The sequence below is a fragment of the Benincasa hispida genome, chromosome 1 (assembly GCF_009727055.1).
Source record: "Benincasa hispida cultivar B227 chromosome 1, ASM972705v1, whole genome shotgun sequence".
Taxonomy (NCBI): Eukaryota; Viridiplantae; Streptophyta; class Magnoliopsida; order Cucurbitales; family Cucurbitaceae; genus Benincasa; species Benincasa hispida.
This window is the reverse complement of record NC_052349.1, coordinates 915,253-933,392: the sequence shown is the minus strand read 5'-3', so window position 1 is coordinate 933,392 and position 18,140 is coordinate 915,253. Positions and strand designations below refer to the sequence as shown.

The following is an 18,140-nucleotide window of genomic DNA, read 5'->3' as shown; positions in this document are numbered from 1 at the left end:
CAATTTATGCTTTTATAGCCATGATTCATCTTTGTTTAGGCTCCTTGCCCGTGCATATTGTTAAGTTTTTGGATTTGTTCTCATATTTCATCTTGGACGATTCTTCCTTAATTTTTCCATTTAGCTTCATCTAATTTTTTAACTGAATTTAATTTGTGCTTTTGTAGGCTTCATTGCCATTTAATTAGAGGGTATTGATTATTGTTGTCGTTAAAAATAGAATTGATTATATTTAGTTCCTTGTTACTGGTCTTTAGGATTGCTATTCTTTGTGCTAGTCTTGTGCTATTTGTTTTGAGTGGTTAATTTGTTATTTATGGTGTACTTTGAACCTATATAAGGCCTAATTGGAATGAAATTCATCTACTGGAGTTTTATATCACTTCCTCTCTTTTACTAGTTCTCTCCATTTTTTTCTATCAGTGGTATCAGAGCCCGGTTGTGGCATCTTTTTTTCTTAGTCATTAAACCAGCTCTCATTCCTTTATCTTCTACAATAGCTAGCAAGCATAGACAATGGCCTCAAACAACTATGTGCAACCAACAATTCCCCGCTTTGATGGTCATTATGATCATTGGAGCATGTTGATGGAGAACTTCTTACGGTCTAAAGAGTATTTGACCATTATTGAAGCAGGAGTGTATGAACCAACTGCTGAAGTTGTCTTGTCAGAAGCTGACCAAAAGAAGCTAGAGGAACAAAAATTGAAGGATCTCAAAGCAAAGAATTATTTATTTCAAGTCATTAATCATGCCATCTTGGAGACCATTTTGCAAAAGGATACATGCAAGTAAATTTGGGACTCCATGAAGAAAAAGTATCAAAGCACAACGAGGGTGAAAAGAGTTCGAGATTCTTAAAATGAAGCAAGGTGAGTCCGTGGATGGGTATTTCTCACGGACCTTGGCTATAGCAAACAAGATGCGTATCCATGGATAGGAGATTGAAGATGTAGCTATGGTTGAGAAGATTCTTCGGTCGATGGATTCTAAATTTGCATATGTGGTTTGTTCAATTGAGGAATCAAAAGATATTGATACATTATCAATTGATGAATTACAAAGTTCTTTACTTGTGCATGAGCAGAGAATGACATCAAATACATGTCCAACCGAAGAACAAACACTGAAACCTTAAACTCATGGTTAAAACTCTGCAGGGGGAAGATCAAATAAAGGACGTGGTCGAGGTCGTGGAAGGTGGCAAGGAAGAGGATGAGGTGGTGGACATGATCCACACAAGCAAACATCCAACAACAACTCGAGACTTGATAAGTCCAACATTCAATGTTATCGTTGCCATAAGTTTGGTCATTACAAGTCTAAATGCACAACCAACTTCAACCATGAAAAAGGAGAGCAATCCAATTTTATAGAGGAAAAGGAGCAAGAAACTCTATTGATGACGTGCCACCATAACGAGGAGCTTGGAACTAATATATGGTATATAGACACTGGTTGCAGCAATCATATGTGTGGTAACAAGTCTCCCTTTTCTCATTTGGATGAAAGTTATCATTCTACTATGACATTTGTTGATAATTCTAAAGTAAATATGGTGGGTATAGGAAATATTCAAATTAAGACCAAAAAAGGCAATGTTGAAACTGAAGGAACTCAAAACCGATAATTCCATAAGCGGGTTTAGATCGCTCCGATTTTCATAGTGACCAGAATATAAACGATATACGTTCTAAATAATAGTTATGCATAATAAAATTCAACAACAGCATGCTCAGTATACAATAAAGCATAGAGAAGAGGTTCATTACTAGAGGAAGACGATTTTCAAATGTATGAACCCATGGCAGTGGAAGAATTCCACCGATCTACCAGCACCCCGACGAATCTCTTGTCTGATACTGCACGATCCGAATGTACACGACCAAGAAGATGGGGACAACACCACCAATAGGCAGACCCAAGTATCTTCGGCATCAAAAACCCAGAGAGTAGGCTCTAGTGAGTTTGGTAAAAGACGGAGGAAAAGAAATCGTGTAGACGAAAAGCGTGCAAGAGAAGAACTTCGCTATCATATAGCGGGGATGCTTATCATATAGTAAAACTACACGATCGTTTAGGAAAAACTGGATGATCGTTTAGGAAACTGATGTACGATCGTTTAAGGGACGCGTGAGTTAGACGATTGAGAATCTATCGTATAGGCTCTCAACGATCAGTCTTTCAAGTTTTCTTTTTGGGCTCGGGATTCTTTTTGCATGACTCAATTCTCACACAAATTGAAAACCATTTTTAACTTGTATCCCGCCGGTTACAAAACCTTCGGTGCCCACTATCCCATTTCCTAAACATGAAAATTGGTTAATTAAAAATAATTAATCAATTAATTTATTTAATAAATATAATCATATTATATTTATATCCTATAGTTTAATATCATATATCTACTATAGTATTTTTCCTATATTTGATATAAATCATATNTAATCATATTATATTTATATCCTATAGTTTAATATCATATATCTACTATAGTATTTTTCCTATATTTGATATAAATCATATTTATATCTAATTTCCTCCAAAATAATGTATCTCATACATTTAGCCAATTATATCATATATAATTAGCCATTCTAATTATATCATATATAATTGTACTTCCTCTTGTCAACTTGAACATTTCAAATTAAGCCAAACACTGATTCTCGACTTTATCCAAGCTACCGAAGTGACCTAATGGACATGTGGCTCGAAGCTCCAACGGTACGTGAATAGCTGACTAAACTCTTTAGCCACGAGATTCACCATCCGTTAACTATCAGTGATTCCACTAAAGACCAACAATTAAACTCTTCTTACCACAGATATATTTCTGTGTCCATTAGATATAACCAATCATGAGTACGATGACCCTTTGCAGATGCTCGTAAGTACAGCTGGGCCAATTTACCATTTTTTCCCTATAGTTACATCTCACTCCTTAAGTACCACTGATTCATCTAATGAAAAATACAACGTAGTCCAACTATGTGTGAACACTCTTGGGCCAAGAGAAAGTGTGTGGCGCCACATCGTTCAAACTCCGGAATTATCCCTTAAGGGAGCTATCTATCTACTTACCCCTGCATCGGGAAAGGAGTGAATTCCTTTTTGTGTAGCTGAGTTCTCAGCTCTCAAATCAGAAGTATCCCTAAAATGGTAGGTTTGAATCAACGACTTGGCCACTTGCACCCATACAAATCAAAGAACCGCCCTCAATGACAGGAGTTCCCAACTCACTAAGGATTGAGGTCATGTTACCTATGGTCATCCTAGTGAAGTGAAGTCTCTGTCATGAACGGTGTTATATAACGAGACATTAACACTTCGTGGTTAGGTCTTATACAAACTCTTTGTATAGGACGCCCCCGCTCGCATGTCCTCAACACGAATGATCAGGATTAAATCATCTGTGGCAAGCCACAACACTTGTGACCATTCCACAAAGCGGGTTGCGTCCGTACCGTTACCAGGATAAGGTTTCCCTCCTATATCCATATACTACAAACCATTTTGGTTATCACTCAAGGCATGATCCACTTGTATGTCATCACATACATGCTTGAGTCACATATAGACAACCAAGGATTTTATGTTTATTGGTTTGTGGTAAAACAATTAAAACAAGTAAATGAGCAAAACAACAAGATGTCAAGTAAATATCATATATTAACAATCACAGGTATTCGTATGTACTGTTTACAAACTACAGGACACAAGACTTTAGGGCATCAACCCCAACAATCTCCCACTTGTCCTAAAGCGAAGTGGTGTGTACAAAAGAAATAGTACAAAATAATAAACTAGGGCATTAAAAGCCTAGTACAAGAAAATCTCCCACTTGCCCTAGTCTAGCAGCAGGCAATCCTGTAAACCCATGCTCCGTAGGTGACCCTCAAATACTGTAGCCGTGAGAGCCTTCGTAAACAGGTCAACAACATTGTGCTCTGAAGCGATCTGCGTGACAATCACGTCCCCTCGATGCACTATCTCGCAGATCAGATGATACTTTCGCTCTATGTGTTTACCGCACCGATGACTCCTTGATTCCTTGGAGTTCGCCACTGCTCCACTATTATCACAATAGAAGGTAATGGATCTAGACATATATGGAACAACTTCCAGGTCCGTCAAGAACTTCCTGAGCCAGACGGCCTCTTTAGCAGCTTCGCAAGCCGCTATGTAATCCGCCTCCATAGTGGAGTCGGCGATGCACCCCTACTTAGTGCTTTGCCATACTACAGCTTCTCCGTTAAGAGTGAAGACTGACCTTGATGTGGACTTGCGAGAGTTCTTATCAGTCTGAAAGTCAGAATCAGTGTATCCTGCAAGGATCATATCCCTAGAACCATACACGAGCATGTAGTTCTTCGTTCTCTGAAGATACTTGAGGATGTTCTTCACTACGGTACAGTGACCCTGGCCTGGGTTAGACTGATACCTACTGACTATGCCTACAGCATAGCAGATGTCTGGACGAGTACAGAGCATCGCGTACATCAAACAGCCAGCGGCAGACGCATATGGGACCCGTCTCATTTTCTCAACCTCTTAAGGCGTCTTAGGACACATTTCCTTAAATAAAGTGACTTCATGCCTCAATGGTAGTAGGCCTCTTTTGGAGTCCTGCATCGAGTACTTGAGTAACATCTTGTCAATGTACGATGCCTGAGACAGTGCTAGGACTTTGTTCTTTCGATCCTGAAAAATCTAGATCCTTAGAACAAACTGAGCCTTTCCCAAATCTTTCATTTGGAATTGGGTCGCTAACCAGTTCTTAACTACAGTCATTAGATCTACATCATTCCTAATAAGTAGGATATCGTCTACATATAACACTAAGAAGACTACTGAAGCGTTGATGATCTTTTTATACACACAAGGTTTATCAACATTTTGGTCAAAGCCATACGACTTGATTGCAGCATCAAATCGTATGTTCCAAGATCGAGACACTTGTTTCAGTCTATAAATGGACCGATTCAGTTTGCAAATCTTTTACTCTTGACTTTGGGCTATAAATCCCTCAAGCTGCACCATATAAATGGTCTCCTCCAGATTGCCATTCAGAAAGGTCGTCTTGACATCCATTTACCAGATCTCATAATTATAATAATTATAATAAGCTGCAATGTACATCAGGTGAGAAAGTACACCAGATCTCATAATTAACATGGCAACAGGTGAGAAAGTCTCCTCATAGTCGACTCTCTCTACCTGGATATAACCCTTTACCACAAGTCGAGCCTTGAAGGTCTGTACCTTTCCATCAGCACCCCGTTTACGCTTGTAGATCCATTTACAACCTATAAGGCGAACCCCATCAGGCTGATCTACAAGATCCCATACTGAGTTGAAGTACATCGATTCCATCTCGAGATCCATGGCCTTGACCCATTCATCCCGGTTAACATCCTCCATTTCCTTCTTATAAGACAACGGATCCTCAACATCGACATTTGCTACCACAGCAAGGATTTTCGTGAAACCCAGATAGCAAACAAGTGAGTTCGCAACCCTCTCACTATGTCGAGGTTCCCTCAACTCTTGAGGTGGAACTGACCTACTGGATGAACTACCATCAACAACCCTTGTTGATGTAGCAGGCTCTTCAACAACTCTTGTTGAAGTTTCAATAGTTTCATTGGAAAGCTCACATAACACGACTTTGCTTTGTGGACTGTGCTTCTTTATATGATCCTCCTCTAGAAAAGTAGCGTTTGTTGAAACAAACACCCTATTTTCTGTTGGAACATAAAAATAACCCCTTCGTGTACCTTTGGGGTAGCCTACAAAGAGGCATAACCTTGACCGTGGTTCCAACTTCTTGAGATTAGCCTCAAGCACATATGCAGGGCAACCCTAAATGTGGAAATGACGTAAACTAGCTTTACGCCCATTCCACAACTCCAGAGGTGTCCTTGCAACACTCTTAAAGGGAACACAGTTGAGTATATATACCGTAGTCTCCACTACAAAACCTCAAAATGAGTCCGGTAAGGAAGTATAACTCATCATCGAACGAACCATGTCTAACAAGATCCTATTTCTCCTCTCCGCTATACCATTCGGCTGAGGTGTATTCGACGCTGAGAATTAGGAAACGTTTCCATGTTCTATCAAATAGTCCTGGAATGCAGAGTCCAAAAACTCTCCACCTCGATCTGATCAAAGTGTTTTGATCAGTCTATCCAATGCGTTTTCAACTTCAGCCTTGAACTCTTTGAACTTTTCAAAAGATTCAGACTTCCGTTGCAAAAGATAAACATACCCGTACCTGGAGTAATCATCAGTAAAACTGATAAAATACTCATAGCCACCCCGGGCTCGCACATTCATAGGATCACAAAGGTCAGAATGTACTAACTCATGAGGCTCTTTGGCTTTAAAACCTTTTCTAGTAAAAGGTCGTTTAGTCATCTTACCTTCAAGGCCAGATTCACACACAAGTAAAGAATTTTCTTCTAACTCACTTAGAAGTCCATTCTTCACCAATCTCTCAATCCTATTAAGATTGATGTGCCCTAAACGTTGATGCCAAAGTTAGGCATTTTATTTTGGAGAAATTTGTTGACGTTTTAATTGAGTTACGAAAATTCTGAACATTTCAGTATTATGAAGAGAATTAATGGCTAACGTTCTTAGCACATATAAATTTGATTCCAGATTAGCTGTGCAAATAAAGACACCATCTTTATGAATAAACGCTTTACTCAATTCGAAAGAAATAGTGTATTTATATTGCAGTAGGCACTTTACAAAAATAAGGTTCCTTTTTAATTCAGGAACAATATATACATCAGTCAAATTTAGAAACCTATTCTGTAAAGTCAACTGGATCCTTCCCACTGCCACAGCTGAGACGACGTGCCCGGTGCCTACTCGCATCATCATCTCATCAGTCTCTAGCTGTCGCTAGGATCTAATCCCCTGAAAAGAAGAACAGACATGGTTAGTGGCGTCTGAATCAATTATCCAGGAAGAATCATCATTCTCCACTAAGCAAGTTTCGAGTACAAGTAAATCATATTTACCTTTATCTGCCTTGGCCTTAACCTTGGCTGTTTTCTTCTCCTTCAGATACCGAGGACAATTCCTCTTCCAATGTCCATCTTCATTGCAATGGAAACACTTTCCGTTAGCAATTGATGGACGCCTTCTCGGGGCGACAGGTGGTGGGTTAGCAGGTGCCTTCCGTTTTCCCTTACCATCTTTCTCCTTCTTCCCCTTTGCATAGTTAGAAGAGAAAGGTGCAGACTTTGTTCCTGAGGTCGAACCTCTATGGAACTTCCTAGAGGATAAAGCAACATTTGCCTCACCCTTCTGCCTCTCCTTACTTTTCAGTAAAGATTGGTATGTCTGCAACTCGTTAAGGGGAGTTTTAAGGTTATATTTCACTTTGTTAAGAATCACATTGCTAACAAAGTGCAGGAAGCTCTCCGGCAAAGAATGCAGGATTATGCTAACCTGGCTGCCCTCATCGATGGTAGACCCATTCAACTCCGCCACATTGAAGTGGACCATCATGTTTAGCACATGTTCATGAACAGAGGTGCCTTCTTGCATTTTAGAGTTGAATATATATCTTAGAGCCTCATACGTAAGCTGTTCAGACGGTTGTCCAAACATTCCCTACAGGGACTCCATGATCTCACGAGCTGAGACCATAGGCTCATGCTTCTTGGCTAAGACGTCAGAAAGACTTGTCAAGATATAGGCTCGGGCTTTCTCATTCACCCTTGTCCATCGCTCGTATGCCTTCCGAACATTTCGAGCGGCATTTAGAGTTGGAATAGGAGGACAAGCCTTCGTGAGAGAAAACATGAGATCCTCGATGATTAGGATCGTCGTGATCATATGTTTCCATGTTAAAAAATTATCGCCATTCAATTTTTTGGCGCTTAACAACGATAATGTGGCTGTTTCCATTTGAAAAAGTTGCTGAAAATAAGAACAAATCTTGATTAGTTTTGCTAAACCACTTTTAAACCAATTTGTTTTTGCAAAACAGTTTCAAGTACCCTAAGTAATAGACTTCTATTTTGCAATGATGCCCTAGTGAGTAAGGACAAACGCCATCGGTGGGGTGATCAATTGCCCCTTCACTAGGATGAGACATTCTCAACCATTAAGCAGAACCAACTCTTGGAACTGAACCTAACTGCCATCATTTTTTGGTCCAGAATCGTTAACATTTAACTATTTTGTGTAAGTGTAACCCCTCGTTTTCGGTGCTAGAGTCCCGCCCTAATGTGCTTACTGTAGGGAAAAGATAGATTAGGACAAGAGACTAAGTTACCTTATCCTCTTACAGGAGATCAAATAAAGAAACACGTAAAATTGTCATCCTTTAGGGAGACACTCCCAAGGTGCCTTGAGGCGATGCACAGTAACTTTATTCAACCTAATGAGGGAGATCGAGGGATATGCTGTCGCACTTTCGCTCCCATTTACTATGAACATTCTCTCCATCCACCTTGATATTGACCTACCCAAACACCATCCGTTGGGTGGATACGCCAAAGGTGCCGCGACGCCGAAGATAGATCTCACAGTGTGGACTTAAGGAGAATAGTGAAAGGTTTAAGTGAAGCATCTCATGCCCCAAGTACCTCCCACTGAATGTTCTACCTAGGGATTCATTAACCTAGACAATCTGTGGCCCATTAAACATATGTGGGCCAAGGATAGATCTCATGGAGAGCACGTAAATCCCTGGAGTTGATTCATTCTGAACATATGTGGCCCATTAAACCTAGTATCAAATGGGAAGAAAAAATATTTTATTTCTTTCATTGACGATTTTTCCAGAAAAAATTGGGTTTACTTCTTGCAGGAAAAGTCTGAAGCATTCTCAATTTCAAGAGCTTTAAAGCAGTAGTTGAAAATGAAATTGGGAGAAAAATCAAAACCCTTCGAACGGATCGTGGAGGAGAATACATGTCACAAGAATTTGTAAGCTTTTGTGCTCAACATGGAATTCGGCACCAGTTGACAGTAGCTTACACACCTCAACAAAATGGTGTTGCTGAAAGAAAAATCGTACTATCCTCAACATGGTTCGAAGTATGATTGCAAATGGGAGAGTTCCAAAGAAATTCTAGCCAGAAGCAGTAAATTGGGGTGTTCATGTTTTGAATCAAAGTCCAACTTTTTCGATGAAAAATATGACTCCTCAAGAAGCTTGGGATGTGCGTAAACCATCAGTTGATCACTTTAAAGTGTTTGGGTGCATTGCATATGCACACATTCTTGACGAGAAGAAAATGAAGCTAGATGACAAAGGTAAAAAATGTATCTTTCTTGGAATTAGTGAGCAATCAAAGGCTTACAAACTGTTCAATCAAATCACAAGTAAAATTGTAATTAGCCGAGATGTTATATTTGATGAACTAAACACTTGGAATTGGACAGAAGATACTCTAGAGCAACAAACAGTACCTGTGAATTTTGAAGACAGTGATGAATCTTTGACACCTCAACTTGAAAATCCAGTACAATAATCACTGATAGACTAATATCACTCTAGTAATATTAATCCGTCATTGATAGACTCATATCCTAGTCTATTACTAATAGATGTCGTCTTCTATTAATGTTATGAGTGTAACAGTAAAGTGATAACTGTAATTTGTATTTTTTTTTTTTTTTGCCGTAATTTGGAATGATAATAAGCAATTGGGAACCATGCTAACTAGAAGTCTATAGGGATTTTCATGAATATACTACCTCCAGTTTTCAATCATCGAGCAGGAAAAACTCGAACAAAAAATAACAAAGAATATTATCAATTGGGGAGGAGAAAAGTCGCTCAAAATGGTCGTGTTGGTCACAATAATATTATAAATCTCGTGGATCTTGTAGTTGTAATTGTGTTGTATAAATAATTTATTTATCTAATAAAATAAAGAGATATTTTATTTATAATTTAGTTATATTTATCCTAAAAAACCAATAAACTAATCCAACTTAAGCATGTATGTAGGGACATACAGGCGGATCATGTTTAAGTGATAACCTAAACGGTTTTTAGTAGATGGATAAGGTAGATAACACCACAAATACGGTCGATTTTATAGTTGTTACAATTGTTGTAAAGTACTACAAATGATATGATCCTGATCATTCATGTCTAGACATGTGAGTAGGAGTGTTCTATACAAAGAGTTTGTATAAGATCGGACCACGAAATGTATAGTCTCTCTATATAACACCGTTGATAGATCAGACTTGCATTTCATCAGGATGGGCGACCATAGGTGAATTGACCTGAATCCTAAGTGAATTGTGAACTCTTGCCTATTAAGGTGGTCCTTTGATTTGTATGGGTGAGAATGGTTAGTTTTGCCGACTTAATATGCCTACCATTTTGGGGATTCATCTGATTAGGGAGCTAAGAACACAACTACAGTAGAAGGAATTTGCTCATTCTCTAAAGCTAGAGAATGTAGATAGATTTCTTCTTTAAGAACTGATTATGGGGCTTGAACAATATGACGCCACACTCTCGCCTGAGGGGTTTGGTCATAGTTGGCCTATGACTTATTGTTCATTAGAGGGATCTGTGGTACTTAAGTAGTTAGATGCAACTATAGTGGTAAAATGGTAATTTTGGTGCAGCTGTACTTACGAGCAATTTATAAAAGGTCAATGCGTCGTTGATTGGTTATATCCAATAGACTGTAGTTGTTAGTCTTTAGTGGGGTGATTGAAAGTTAATAAAAGTTGATTAATTTAATCAAAGAGTTTGATTAATTAATTGAGTACCAATGGAGTTTCAAACTACAAGTCCATAAGGTCCTCTCGTTAGCTCAATTGGGATAAAAATGAGAATTGAATTAATTCGCATTAATTTGAATTGTTCACATCAATAAAGGAAATTATTTATATATAAATATATGAGGTATAATTTGAGAGAAAATATCAAACTTAATATGAATTTGATTCATATTAAATAACATATTAAATAATTGAGAATTTCATTTATAATTCTTTTCCAAAGTGTGTTGGTGGTAGAAGTAAACTATTTCCCCACATGCATATGTTATTATTATTAATAAATCATTTATATTTTACCTTTAAAAAATGTTTTTATAATATTAAATTAAAGTATATAAATTAAATAAAATTTTATTTTATTTAATTACATGTATATTTTTTAATTACATAAAACAGACTGTTAATTAAAGTACATATTAATTAAATAAAAATTAATTTTATTTAATTATATATTTTAATTACATAAACCTTTCATTTTCTTTCAATAACTTATAAATCTTTCATTTTTTTTAATAGATTCTTTCATTATTATTTGGAAGATGAAAAGAAATGTTCTTTCATCTTCCACTTGCACTATTATAAATACTCCAAAATGTATTGAGTTGTAAGAGGTTAAAAATATTGAAATTGCTTCAAGTTTTGAAAAAATATTTTTCTCTTAAAACAAAACCCCAAAATATTGAAGTTTTGGAAAAAATTTGGAAAAGTTTTGACCTATTCAATGTTGACTCACACATTCAATTAGTGGAAATTATTAAAATATTTTGTAGTTTCAAAACATAATTGTTAAAATATTGTGAACTAACTTTCTTTAACTGGTTAATCATTTCCAATATTTTAACAATTATGTTTTGAAACTACAAAATATTTTAATAATTTCCACTAATTGAATGTGAGTCAACCTTGAATAGGTCAAATTTTCTCTAATCCTATGGCAATTGTTAGGTGGAACAACTTCGAATAGGTCAAATTTTATGTCATAAAACTTACTTTTAATTAAAATTTCAAAAACCCATAGTAGCACGAATGATATTTATTTTTCAATTAATTAATCTATCATAATTATATAAGACTATCGTGCTTAATTTCATAAATTAAATATAATAATTTTTTTATAAAATTTTGATAATATTTTACATGCACAATCAAATACAGTTATCCTTGATTTCCAAACATTCATTCTCAGCAGCTAAAACTTTAAATGAAACAATCCCTAAAACTTCAAATTTATCTATATAATTTACATCTTGATGAAAAATTATTCAAACATTCTATTAGCCTACTAGTATTAAATATGTTAAATTGTAAGTCTAAGACTCTTAACTTTTAAATTTGTGTATATTTAGTCTATGAATTTAAACAAAATGCCTAATTGATTTTTTAACTTTTTCAATTTTTTTGTTCTTGTGTCCTTTTAAACATTATAAAGTGTCTAATAGACCCTTAAAAATGTTTGTCGAGTAGATCAAGCTTTATAAAGTGTCTGATAGATCCTTAAACTTTCAATTCTTTGTCTAATAGATTTTTGAATTTTTCAAACTTGTGTCTAATAGATCCTCGACTTATTTAGGATTTTTGACAAACCGGACCTACTGGATACAAAACTAAAAGCTTTTATGATCCTATTAGATATAAAAGATATATATCTAATAGATTAGTCAATTTTTATAAACTTTAAAATTAAGAGTCTAGTTGGTAGGTAATTAAAAAAATATAAATTTGAAAATAAAGGATTTTCAATGAAAATATGATTGTATTTTATGTTTTCAAACATCTATTTGATAGTAAATTCTAATTTAAGCCACCAAATTGTGTGTGATAATATATTTATAAGCCATTAAACTAATTAATAATTATAAATTTCTGAATTTGGTATATGTTAAAATTTTTGTATAATTATTATTTTGTAATATCATATAATTTATATATATGATATAATATATATTTTATAGAATATGAGATGACTATTAATGTCTTTTTTTAAAATATAATTATGTATTTTAAAATTTCAAATTGAAAATCTGAATATATTGAAAAAATAACATTGTTCCTTTTAGAATTTGTATTGGTTGGACCACATAATTTAGAAACAATTTTCAAAAACATAATCCAGACTACTTAATAAAGACATGTTTGTTAAATTCAGTAAATCTAAAAATATATTAAAAAAAATGGATCCATATTTGAGACAAAATTGATAGTTCATAAATTTATTATACATTTTTAAATATCGGGGATATAAAAGTATAATAACAATAAATAAACGTAACCTTAAAATTTCATAAACTAAACTTGTAATTCAGCACATCAAATATACAAGAAAAAAAAATAAACAAAGTATGTCCTTGGATCTCTCTCTTTCTAGTATCTCAATTACAATAATAAGGGCAATCACATCAAGTAATTTTTCATGCAATATTGAATTCTTAATCATTTTTAGGTCTAATCTCAATTCCTTCAACAATTAACCCACCTTTACTTATGAAGTTATCAATCTCTTTCAAATGGAAAACAATTGAGCCATCATCTCCTAATTCATTGAAGATTTCACCCATTTCAATTTCCATCCACCCATCTGATCTTTCTTCATAAACTAAAAGAGATCCTTGGGGAGGGTCCAAAATTACCCTTTTCTTCCCTTCCTCTTCAACCTCTGCCCCTTCGAAATGAACTTCTAAAGAAACAGGTCTTATCTGAAATCCATGACGTCAATAAGGGTTTTCCACAAGATTGAATACAAAGTAAGCTGCGTACTTGGTTTTGGAACTTAAATTTCTAGCTTCTATCTTTCCTTTGATTTCAAGCCACCACACGATTTCTAACTCAGCCACTTGAGGAAACCTGTGGTTTAAAAGCAAAAATTTTAGGTTGGAACTACCTTTTAGTCTTTATAGTTCGAAGTTTGTTTAATTTTAATCTCTGTATTTTCAATATTCAATTTTAGTCCATATATTGTCAATAAATCTTTAAATTAATCTCTCATAATTAATTTCTACCAAAACTAGTTAATTAATAATAATAATTTTCATATAAATAAATATAATATGTGAATATTTTTTCAAGATTCATAGTAAAAAAAAACTAATACATAACAAAAAAAAAATTTAAAATATCAACAATAAACTAGTATTTGAGATTTATTAAAAGTATAAGAACTAAAATTTGACAACTGAAAGTGTAAAAACTAAAAATGAACAAACTTGAAAGTCTAGAGACCAGAATAGTATTTGGACCAAAATTTTATACTAGATAAAAATATTATTTTGGTCTTAATTATAATTTGAAGTTTGTTTTAATTGTAGCCCATATAAGTTAATTTTTATTGAAATTAATTAAATAATAATAACAATTTTCATGTTAGGAAATATAATATATGTTTAGAAAGTTAATATTAAAAAAGAAAAAGTTAAATTTTTTTTAATCGAGAGTGGTTAAAAAGTTGAAATCAAGTTCAAAGTAGCTCTGATGTCTTGTAATAGTTAGATAATAGATATAGATTTGAGGCATTTTTCCTTTATTTCTCGATCATATACATTTAATAGCGTAAGACTGTTTGCTATAATGTGGCAGGCGATTTGAATAATCTCTCAAGTGTGGGACCCTAGGTTTAAATTAATTAAATAATTAATATCAATAATTTTCATATTAGAAAATACTTTTACGTGAATATGTTTACAAAATTAGTTGTTAAAAAGTTAATAAATAATAGGTGAGAAATTCCTTCTATCATAGAGTAACTATTTAATTCATGAACTTTGATTTGTAATGATTTAGTCGATGCATTTTTAAATTTGTAATAATTTAGTTCTTAAAATTTTGCTTGTGACACTTTAGTCCCTATATTATAAAAAATTGTGACAATTTTAGTCTCATCGTCAAAAACTTTGTTAAACTTAATTGTCAATTTTTATCATGTAATTATTTAATCTTTACGATTTATAAACAAACTTAACCCTAATTAATTTATCAATCTAAGTGTGTAAATTTTTTTTTGTTAAATCTTAACAGTATTTTTCACGACATAAACTAAATCATTACAAAATAAAACTTGTAGACTAAATTGTTGCTTTGACAAAAGTTAAGAAACCAAAAGCGAAATTTGACCTAAATAATAAAAAGTTTTTGGAAAAAACCAACAATAACCTAGCAATATGAACTATTTTTAAGATTTATTGAAAATATAAATATTAAAATTGGACACTATTTGAGAATACAAATACTAAAATTAAACATATTCCAAAGTGTGCTAAAATTGTTATTGAAAAAGATAAGGATAACAAAGACAACAAAGAGACCAAATTCGACATTTTTTAAAGTACATAAATTAAAATAGACAAAAATTAAAAAATATATAAATCAAAATAAATAAATTTTTTTTAACTCATTTGGCAGTTATTTGGTTTTTTTTTTTTTTAAATTAAGCTCACAAATATCACTTCTAACTATCGTTCGATGTCTTTGTTTTCTTGTTTAATTTTTGGGACTATTTTCAAAATTCAAATCAAACGGTTTGAAAGCTAAAAAAAAAGTGTGATTGTTTTTAAAATTATATTAAGCAGTCAAATGTTTATTAAGAATAAAAATTACTGTAAGAAAATGGTGGAAGAAAGAAGCATAATTTTTAGAGACGTAAATAAAATATCGAATGAGACCGTATAAAATATTGAACAGAGAAAATTAATTAGATGGGTACCTTGATGAAGGGATGGATTTCCATGTCCAATATTCGGGTGAATTCCCCCAAATAATGTCTAAATCTCTTGCTCCTATCATATAACATTTCTTGCCGCTCTCTTTCTCCAATGCAAAACTCTGATTCAAATTAATTCCCATTTTCAATCAGATTTAATTTCAAATAAATATTTCATAAATCCAAAATAGCACAATAGTTGTAATTATTTATATTTTGATCAATCTCAAAAAGCTCTAATTATATTTTATGTTAATTTCATACTATACTTCTAAATCTATTATTTTGATGGAAAGACACAAAATCAAGAAAAACAATGTTTTTCCATTTTTTGCTTTCTAGTTCTGAAAAAAAAAATTTAGGAAATATTACTTTTTTCCTAGATTTCCGCTTTAATTTTTATTGAAGCCCTAGATTTTAAAATGTTATACATTTAGTTTTTAAATTTTAAGTTTTGTTTCAATTTGATCATTGGGTTTTAAGAGTTTTTCTTTTTAACCTCAAATTTTCATTGAATACTAACTTTCAATTACTGATGTTAATTTCTATTAATTAATTAAAAATAATTATTAAGTAAAATTTTAAAAGTGATGAAAATTGTGAAACTTAATTAATTATAATTTTTGTAATGATTTTTAATTTAGTAACATAAATTAACTCTAAAGACAAAAAATGAGTATTTAGTGATAAAAATCAAAGTTAAAAATATAAATCTCAAAACATAGGGATCGAATTGAAGCAAAACTCAAATGTAAGGGAAAAATTGTAGCATTTTGAAACCCATATATTAAATTGAAACCAAACTCAAAAATTAAGGACTAAATATGTAATATTTTGAAGGGCTATTTTCAAATATAGAAAAATGAACAAAAATATTCACAAAATCATAGTAAAATATCACCATCTATTTGTGATAAACCACGCTGTCTATATGTGTCATGATAGACACATATAGTAGTTTATCGTGGTCTTTTGTAAATAAACTATGATATTTTGCTATTATTTGTAAATATTTTTAGCAATTTTTTTATCTAAAATAATTTTCCTATTTTAAAACTTGATGACTAAATAGAAAACCCAAAACTTAGGGACCAAAAAATTATTTTTCCCAAAAAATTATTTTTGTATTTTCGTAACTTCTCTGTAACATTTGAATTATTGTTAGAAATTTTCAAAAACAAAATCAATTTTTTTAATACTAAACTTGAATTTTGAAAAGAAAAGGGTAGATTAATTTTTTTAAAACCCAAATACAAAAAATGATAATCAAACACGCTTAAATTACTGGTCCATCAAAATTTAATTAGGACAATAATTTATTTTCTAAACTTTAAAATGTACCATAATTCTTTAAATTATCAAATTTTACATAGATCATCTAATAAGTCGTTGTTAAGATTAAGAAGTCTATTATTCATGTAATTGAATTTTATTTCTAGCACAAGATCCCACAGATTTATAAAAATGTTAAATTGGTGACATGCAAAATTGAATAATATTCAGAGTCTTCTCGAATAAAAAAGGAAATTAGAATTTGGTAGAGTAATTAAATAGAGATTTAACAAATCAAAATTTAGTTTAGGATAAGTGAAACAATTGAATTACCGAATTTCCAGAGCCGATGAAAAGCAAATGATCGCAGAGATGGAAGTAAAGAGCCTTCTTGGACAAGGAATTCAGAAACAAAGACGAAGATGAAGACGAAGCCTGAGAAATAATCTGCTGGTAATCGGACGGCAGAAAATTGGTCCACAGAGCGTCGGAATCGACGGCGGATCTGAAAGCCGGCGACACGGCGGCGGATCTGCAGGCGTCCTTCGGCGAGGTGAACGCCAGAATGGAAGAAATGCACTCCACCGGTAGCTGGTTGATGTCCATCTCCGATTTGTTTTTCTTTTTTAATTTTTTCCTCCCCTTTTCTTTTGCTTTTTATCTTACAAAGTCAACTGACCAAAGAATAGTTGGAATAAACGCAAAAATATTTAAATATCCATCCACCATAGTCGAGGACGGTAGCTGTCCGTTTTACTCTATTTCCACTCTCTTTCTTATTTTCTTTCCTTTTTATTGACAATATATATATATATATATTAATATATATATAATATATACATACAAATTTAGTCTCCATGTTTTGGGACTACCCTACATCTAAATTTTAATATATTACATTTTTTTTATTTCAAAAGATTTTTACATAAAAAATCTTCTTTCCACTATATTTTTCAAAAATGTCTTTAATTTTAAAGTTTTCAATAAAAGTTTTTAGTGTTATTTTTGGACTACCTTTTTTATTTTATTTTTTTGCATTTTCATCTTTTTTATCATTGTTTGGTATGTAATTATGATTTTTTATTAGTGAATCCCATTTTCTCGTACTTTTTATGTTGTTTAACGTGTTTTAGATTGACTTAATAATAGATTGATGTTTCATCGTCAAATACATTTTTAATTGTTTTTTTTTTGTACAAAACTCTTTTTATCCGTTCTACTTCTTGCTCTTTTTCACCTCTCTTCTTGGCAATAGAAAGATTTGTGTTTTTTTCCTTCCATTACCTGATTTCTTCATGCATTTTTTTTTTTTTTTTGTTTTCTTCATGCATTATTCCTCCCCTTGCTCTTCATCTTCATTTTTCATGTTTTTCATTTTTTTTTCATTTTTTTTTCA

At 32.9% G+C, this 18,140-nt stretch overlaps 1 protein-coding gene across 1 annotated transcript; it reads right to left on the bottom strand.

Annotated features, from left to right (window-relative positions):
* Positions 1-13,043: 13,043 nt before the first annotated feature.
* On the bottom strand, positions 13,044-17,516 carry LOC120091197 (putative F-box protein PP2-B12). The gene is given in 3 exon segments (XM_039049108.1): positions 13,044-13,623; positions 15,476-15,594; positions 17,078-17,516. Coding segments are annotated over 3 exon segments (807 nt in total). The 5' UTR covers positions 17,351-17,516; the 3' UTR covers positions 13,044-13,208.
* Between the last annotated feature and the right edge of the window lie 624 nt (positions 17,517-18,140).